Raw genomic sequence first — 8,956 nt, forward strand, 5'->3', positions numbered from 1 at the left:
GGACAGAGATGAAGACTGCAGAAACACCTGGAAAGATGCTGTTGGAAGTTGGGAGCAGCAGCATCCCTACTCCTAAGCTTCCAGAGAGGACTGAGGACCACATAGTTAGATAGCCCATACTTCAAGGGCAGATACATTCTGTTTTCTGAGGGAGCACCAGAGAATCCTGCTTCTAATATCAACTTTCCTCACTACTATATCCTTGGCTTTGAAAAGTGGTAGTGTGAAAGTTAATTGTAGTAATTAGGTTATTCTTGTCATACCCAAGGGAACCAAGAAACCAGGAGGGAAAGGCACTCAGGGTGCAAAACATTGTTTCTAGAATGCAATTGAAATAGGGCCTATTATCACATGGAACTAATGATTACTGTTTTTTGAAGAAACATAGAAATTGACTCCCCCTGTCTTAAAACTCAAGAAAGTTATAATTGTCTTATCTGAGATCTTTTCTCAGGAAACCAACCATCAGTCCTCCCAGATACTATCAAGGAGCTGAAACTTACATATCACCAAATCAGGACAGTGAGACATCAGAACCTTCAACCATTATGATTGCCTAACTGACCTCCTGCTTCCTGTTGACCAAATTATCTTCCTCATGCCTTGCTAATTCTTGTTTTCCCACATTTCTTCCTGGCTATATATACCCCTAATTTTAGTAGTTCAGGGAGATATATTTGTAAATGGTGTCCCATCTCCTTGGCTGCAGCAACTGATTAAAGCCTGTTCCTTGGTAATACTTGTTGTCTTAGTGACTGGTTTTTTGTGTGCTGAGCTGCAGGATCTACACTGAATCCCTGGCATTTCAGTAACAAAGTTATCTGCAAGCTTCATTGCTTTGGCTTATTGTAAGCTGAAACCAAATTTACCCACAACTTCTGAGATAACTTGATATAATTCTAGGATTCACTTTGTCCAGCATTGCTTACCAGTCTGAGCTTGCCAGCTCCCAACCCTTACTAGTGCCAATGAACTTTCTCAAAGAGCAATAGCTAACATTTTCCCTTTTTCATAAAACTCTATCCTGCTCTTTGTTCTTACAACATATTGAAGTCCATTGAGTTTTGCTACTGCAGGATCTGGCCAACAGCCCGCAATGCAGTGGGGCTTTCTCTTCATTCCCAGGCAGATCAGTAGGTCAAGAAATAATAGACACACACAAGATAGTGAAAGCTGGGTACAGGGAGGTCACCGCCTTCTAGTCCCACGGTTCCAACAATGCACTGGATATGCTAGCATTTATTATTAAGTTTAGTGAGGGTGGGGCGGTAGGTTAGTGAGGGATTTAGGGTCATTTGATTATGAGGTGAGATGGTCACATAGGGATGAAAATTACTTTACTACATTAAAGTAATGTAGTACTTTAATCTGTACTACATTAAAGTACAGATGTTACTTTAATGTAACATCTGTATGCAGAAGTACAGTATACAGAGATAAGAATTGACAATATAGTGTGTGCATAAGTAATTTCTAACAGAGCCTTAAAACAGGAACAGCAGTAACAGTTGCAGCAAAAGCTGGTTACAAACAATTCATGGAAACAGGACTTGAAGTTTAATTTCTAACAGAGCCTTAAAACAGAAACACAGTCTTTCCATGACCTATGATTAGCAAGATATTAATCAGCAGTAACAGTTGCAGCAAAAGCTGATTACAAACAATTCATAGAAGCAGGACGTGAAGTTAGACAACAGGTTAGAGCAGAAATTCTCGGAAGGGAGTATGCCTTAACCCTAAAAAGGCCTAGAGGAGCCGCAGCAAGATGAGGGCGTTTATAGCCCTATCTTATGGACAGGTGCCCCGCATGCATCCGTTTATACGCTCCCCACGAGGGTCGCATTCCATTCCCAGAGCTGTGAACATTTGCTTTTCTGGGATAGGAATCTTGGTGATGTGAAACCTCCCTGACTGCACATCCATTCATAGGCTCTCTGCAGGGAGAAGTACATCACGCTCTGTTGGCTCATTCTGGCAGTCCAGCCCGGCATTATCTTTACACAATCCTGTGTGCAATTTTGTATTTACAGTAATCAGGAACATTTCATCTTTTATTCAGTAGCAATAGTTTCAGGGGGTCTCCCTACATTTTCCTGTATGCCCCATTTGGCAAATATTTCTTTGCACATAAAACATGAAATTTAGAGATTCATCTCTACATTTCATTAAGACTTCAGTAGTTTACTCTACTTCTCTGTATTAAGACAATTCCTGCTTAGAATATCTATAGTCACTTCTTCTGTGCTATATGAATTCCAACTGAAGCCATAAACTAGACTCCTCAGGTGTCATGATCTGTCTTTATTAAATCAGGAGAAGCATCGCTATGTCCGCGCAGGTGGGGTTGAGAAAGAGAAAATAATTAGGGTGCAGAGGTGACTTCATATCCCCCTCTACCAACACCATCAGAGTGTGGCTGCATCTGAGGAACAATCCCAGCTAATGGAGGCAACAGGAGGAGCAGCTGGAGCAGCCCAGCCTCACACATCTGCTTCCCTGGGGGTTTATGTTTGGGTGTGTAACACTGTGGGAAGGGCACTGCTAAACTGTTGACAGTAATAAGTTGCAAAATATTCAGGCTGCAGGCTGCTGATGGTGAGAGTGAAATCTGTCCCAGATCCACTGCCACTGAACATTGATGGGACCCCACTTTGCAAACCGGGTGCCTTATAGAGCAGGAGCTTAGGGGCTTTCCCTGGTTTCTGCTGATACCAGGCTAACCAGCTGCTGATACCCTGACTGGCTTGGCAAGTGATGGTGACTCTGTCTCCTACAGATGCAGACAGGGAGGATGGAGACTGGGTCATCTGGATGTCACATCTGGCACCTGAGATTGGAAATATAAACACAAATATTCATACTATTAATCATATAATAGGAAGACTTCCCTGAATAGCCAGGCAGTACTGAGCACACTGGGCTGAGGAAACTGCTAGTGTTCTCCTTCCTTACCTGGGAGCCAGAGCAGCAGGAGCCCCAGGAGCTGAGTGGGGACCCTCATGTCCATGCTGTGTCCTGACAGGGTCTGACTCCTGCATGAAGCGTGTCCAGCCTATTAATAAATCTTCAGGGGAGGAGGCTGTATTCTGAGAACATGCAAATGAGCTGGGGAAGGGTCAGGCTGAGCACAGCTGCAGGGCTGGCTCATGTCATTAACTCAGTACCATCTCAGTGTCCCCAGGTGTTCCAGGTAAGACCAGGGTAGCACAAATTTGTCTGCAGAGAATGTGTTTCTACTGGGGACTATTTTGTTATGAAAAACATGTTTTAGGTATTTTTTTACCTAATAAAATATTAGGTAAAATATTTTCCTGTTAAATATTCCTCAGGAGTCGATGGAGCAATGTATTTCATTGGTGTATTGGGAGTATTTAGGAGAGTATTCTTGTTTGTGGGAAACACATAGTAAAATTTTAGACAGTACAATTCTCAGGTCTTCAAAAGACTCTCATATGATTCCCGCTAGGGAAGGGGGTACTTGTCCTATACTTGCAACATTTCTGTGAGTTTAATATTGTTCCTTTCTAAAAAAATTAAAAATAAAATTTATTGACATGATGCTATATATATTTGTAAGTATTAGGTAATGGTGTTATGCCTTTGTTCTTACTAGCATTAGATCAAGCAATTTCCTACAGATACACAGATGATAACATGTTTTCTCAATGCATGCAGCACTCACAGATCCACCATTATTAAGAGCTACAGGTCTCTTTAATACCTAGAGACTAAATAGGCTGCACCTTATTCTTGTTTTTTGGCACCTTCAGAGTCTACATTCTTTTCTGCCATTGAGTATTATTTCCCAAAGTTCATCTCTGTTAGTGAAGGTAACCACTGCATGGAGCCTGTCCCTGCCATGGACCATGAATGCCACTATCCTCTTTTACTTTTTATCAGTGATTGGGATATCATCCTGACCCAGACACCAGCAACCCTGTTAACATCTTTAGGAAAGAGACACTGAATCTCTTATCAAGCAATTGCCTATGTACATGGAGAGATCAGTTGGATCCAGATGAAATTGGACAGGGATTTTCACTCATTATATCTAATATCTCTAATGTGCCCAAAAATGTCCCAGCCTGGCTCAGTAGCAGGGGAAGTGGCTCCAACTACATCAGCAGCAGTGGGCTGCATCCTAGGACTGTACACAATTTTACTGATGCATGACTAGGGGAGCCAAATCACAGTGAAGTTGCCTGTGCACAAACCTTCCTGCTGCTCTGTAAGCAGGCTGAATTGTAAGGGAACTTGCTTATATTTGGAGAAAGGAAGAAATCTCCACTTGTCCTCTAAATGTTTGCTGAAAATGAACTGACAAAAGAAAGATTAATAAGAGAAAAGGAAAACAAAATTCATTTAAAATGCAGTGGGATATCATAGCAGGGTGATTACCCAGATAACTCAATGAGATCCAGTTGTTCATATTTCCTTTCTAGGGAAGAGGGAATTGGGAAGTATGGGCAACCTGGAGAGAACAGATGAGACTAAAAGTGCATCCTCAAAAGAGCAGGTAATAGTCTGTCTGGATAAAGCATCAACTTCCAGTCTCTTCTATTTTAGATTCCTCTTCTGTGTTAATCTTCCCTGATATAAAAATTCTCAGGAAGAATTTTCTTGACAATTGGTTTACTTCTGGAGAATCTGCTTTTAGGCAGATAAGGGATATTTAGGAAAAGCCTTTTTGTGCATTTGCTGCTTTCTAAATGCCTTTGGTTTTAAATAATCATTATATCAATGCAGCATAGTTTGATATGTTATTTTCTGGATTCCTTTACTTGCAACCCACCTGCCAAGATGCTGTTCAAGAGAGATGCAGCTACAGACTGAAAGGGCAGTTGACCCCTGAACAACTTGGAGGTTGGGGCACTGAGCACTGGTGCAGATGAAAACCTGTGTAGAACTTTTGCATTTCTAACTGAAGTACTAACAGCTTACTTTTGACTGATAGCCTTAGTGGTAAAATAAATAGTTGATTAACTATGTTTTTAAGTTATTTATATTATGTACTCTATTATTCCAATAAAGCATGGTAAAGAAAACAATTATTATTGGGTTATTAAGAAAACTATAAAAAGGAGAAAATATATTTACTACTTATTAAGTGCTTGCTCACAGGTGACACACACACAAGAAAATATAAGTGGATCTGCAAATTTCAAACCCAATTTATTCAAGGGTTAACTGAACCAAGATGAATGTAGCAGTCCCCATCTGTAGTCTAGGGCTTTCCCCTTTGCTGTACCTCTGCTCACTTCCAGTGGCAATATCCATGTCTTATGTTCTTTATGATCTTGGGCAGAGAACTCTGCCTGCGTGCGTTGGTGGCCAAAGGGCCTGGAATGTGTATCCCTTAGAAAGCGCTATGGTTTGACTCCGTCCTCCAGAATCCATCTGTTGTAAAGTTAATTCTCAGTGTAATGGTATTGCCAGGTGGGGCCTACTGGGGTGTGTTTAGGTCATCAGGGTGGAGCCCTCTAGTGGAATACATTAATGCCACTATAAACAGGGATTATAGGGCTGGGATCTCTCTGTCTCTCTTCGACTTGTCTGTCACATTAAGGTGTTCCTTCCTTTGAAGGACCCAAAACTCCTGGTATCATCTTGAAACTGGAGTAAGCAGTCCTTAACCTGCCCATGCCTTGATCTTAAATTTCCCATTCTCTGGAAGTGTGAGAAAATATATCTCAATTTTTTACGAACTACACAGTGACAAGGAATCTGTTATAGCAGCTTGAAAGAGAGCAAGAGAGACAGCTCACAATCAGTGAGGACAGGATGAGGGGTATACATACCCCAGCTTCCTCATCTCTCAGGTGGAACAGCCCAGAGGAATTTAGTCCATGTTTCCACATGTGGTTGATCTTCAGTTATCCTGAGTCAGGTGGGTTGTTAATGTGTCTTTTACCATTCATCTTCTGTTCTCTTCCTCACTTTCCTCCTTCCTCCCAGTGTAAATTTGCTGCCTAAACAGGAATCCTCATTGCTGGTGGACCCAGACTAAGATACTGGAAAAAAAAATCGTTAATCTTTCGTATGAGGGATATTTCTCATCTGAATTCTAATAATTTCTTTTTCTTTTAAATATAGGAATATTCAGGAAACACTTAATTTTTTTTTTTACCAATCTATTTTACATTGAATTTGTGAAGTGATTTTGTTTTTCTGTGTGTTAAAACCAAAAATTAAGTTGTAAGCCACCAACCAGCTGAATGGATTCCTCTTTTGATAGAGAACTTCAAAGAAATCTGAAAAACTAGGTTAGGGCATGACTGGCAGGTGGGCTTAGATGTGCCTCATTATACTCTCCTCCCTTTGGAGTTCAGACACAACTGACCAGCATTATCATTACATCAGAGATCATTGGACTGATAAAACAGATACTTTGTAGCAATAAGATACCACCATACTCCAACATGACAGATAATAGGCCCTGAAGAAAATCTAAATATTTTACCCTAAAAATATTTCTTTGATATATTCTGAAGTGGTTCTGCAAAGCTGCCTGTTGTGGGGGAAATTTGCATTCTATAGAGAATCTCCTCCCCTTACTAAGTCTTTTTTAAAGAGTCTGACATTTTTTTAAAGGTCTGATAGCAACATTCACCATCTACTTTATTTTCTACCCATAGGATTCATCTACATGACAAGAACCTTTGCTTCCACAACCCCTTTTCTAGAATCAAGCATTTCTTTATGATGAATTCAACTCTTTAGACAGAGCTTAACTCTTTCAACCAGTAGCCAGTCAGGAAAGCTTTGAATCCACCTATGACCTGGAAGCCCCTGCTAGAAGCTTTCCCACCTTTCCAGGACAAACTAAATGTATATCTGATATGTATTGATCTATGTCTTTGCCTGTAATGTCTGTGTCTCCCTAAAGTGCATAAAACCAATGTACCCAACCACATTGGGTACATGTTTACAGGACCTCCTAAGGCTGTGTCACAGGCCATAAGCCTTATTTTTGGCAAAATAACCCTGTAAACTGATTGAGACCTGTCTCAGATACTGTTTTGTTTACACTGGGTCACAAAATTTTAAAATCCTCTAAAATGATCCACACATCAACAAATCTACATTGGAGACAGTGGAGTGAGTGAACCCCAACAGATAAAAATCACAAGTTAGAGGAACCTGAGTCTAAGATTTTGTCCAGCTCTCTTGATTCATGAGTAGGACAATTTTGGGGAAAATGTTTATTGTTGGTGGAATGAATAATGTCCCACCCCAAAAGAAGTCCATGTCCTCGTATCTGGAACCCAAGTGTTATAGGAGTTTTTAAGAAATTATTTTAGGCAGAGAGAGAGGAAAAAGGGTCCTTGGGAAGGTTTTGTTTCTTTTAAAGCAGCTCTAGAAACACGTCTTGTCTAGAGGAAAGCCCTGGCTCCTAGAGCCAGGTTGGGGAGCTTTCCTATGCAAATGCCAGCCATTAGAAACTAGATTCACCCAAACATGGCGATTCCCACTGTCTTCTTCTTTGTCAACACATGTGCCTGGAGAAAAACCTGAAAGATGCTGTAAGAAGTTGAGAGCAGCAGCACCACCATCCTTAAGACAGGACTGAGGATGACATGGTTAGATAGCCCACACTTCAGGGGCAGATGCATTCTATTTTCTGAGGGAGTACCAGAGAATCCTGCTTCTACTCTCAACCTTCCTGACTACAGTATCCTTGGCTTTGAAAGGTTGTAGTGTAAAAGTTAATCATACGAATTCGGTCATTCTTGTCATACCCAACAGAGGCAAGAAACCAGGAGGGAAAGGCACTTGGGATGCAAAATATTGCTCATAGAGTGGCAATTGAAATAGGCCTTATTATCCCATGGAACTAATGTTTATAGTTTTTTGAATAAACTTAGAAACTGACTCCCCCAGTCTTAAAACTCAAGATAGTTACATTTGTTAATCTGAGTTCTTTTTTCAGGAAACCAACCATCAGGCCTCTAGATACAATCAAGGAGTTGAAGGTTACATATCACTGAATTGGGACAGTGAGACATCAGACCCTTTGCCCATCATGATTGCCTAACTGACCTCCTGCTTCCTGTTGACCAAATTATCTTCTTTACCCCTCCCTAATTCCTGTTTTCCCACATTTCTTCCCTGCTATCTAAACCCCTACTTTTAGTTGGTCAGGGAGATACATTTGCGAATGGTGTCCCATCTCCTCGGCTGCAGCACCTGATTAAAGCCTGTTCCTTGGCAATACTGTTGTCTTAGTGATTGGCTTTCTGTGTGGTGAGCAACAGGATCTACATTGAATCCCCGGCATTTCAGTAACAAAATTATATGCAAGCTTCACTGCTTTGGATTATTGTAAACTGACATCAAATTTACCCAAAACTTCTGAGATAACTTAATATAATTCTAGGATTCAGTTTGTCCACCACTGCTTTCCAGTCTGAACTTGCCACCTCCCAATTCTTACTAGAGACAATAAAATTTCTCAAAGAATGATAGGTAATAATTTCCCTTTTTCATAAAACTCTTTGTTCTTCCAACACACTGCAGACCATTGAGTTTTCCTGTATGCCCCATTTGGCAAACATTTCTTAGCAAATATTAAATTAGCAATCATTAAATTTAGAGATTTATCTCTACATTTTATTTAGATGTCAATACTTTAGACTCTAATTCTCTGTATTAAGACAATTGCTGCTTAGAATATCTATAGTGGCTTCTTCTCTGTTATATGAATTCCAACTGAAGCCATAAACTAGACTCCTCAGGTGTCATGATCTCTGTCTTCATTAAATCAGCAGAGGCATTGCTATGTCTGTGCAGCTGGGGCTGAGAAAGAAAAAGGAATTGGGATGCAGAGGTGACTTCATGTCCCCTTCTACCGACACCATCAGAGTGTGGCTGCATCTGAGGAACACTCTCAGCCCATGGAGGCATCAGGAGGAGCAGCTGGGGCAGCCCAGCCTCACACATCTGCTTCCCTGGGGGT

At 40.9% G+C, this 8,956-nt stretch overlaps 1 gene segment (V, D, J or C); it reads right to left on the reverse strand.

Moving 5' to 3' along the window:
* Positions 1-2,504: 2,504 nt before the first annotated feature.
* On the reverse strand, positions 2,505-3,029 carry LOC112424262 (immunoglobulin kappa variable 1-12-like). The segment is given in 2 exon segments: positions 2,505-2,827; positions 2,953-3,029. Coding segments are annotated over 2 exon segments (378 nt in total).
* Between the last annotated feature and the right edge of the window lie 5,927 nt (positions 3,030-8,956).

The sequence above is a fragment of the Macaca nemestrina genome, chromosome 13, assembly GCF_043159975.1.
Source record: "Macaca nemestrina isolate mMacNem1 chromosome 13, mMacNem.hap1, whole genome shotgun sequence".
Lineage (NCBI taxonomy): Eukaryota > Metazoa > Chordata > Mammalia > Primates > Cercopithecidae > Macaca > Macaca nemestrina.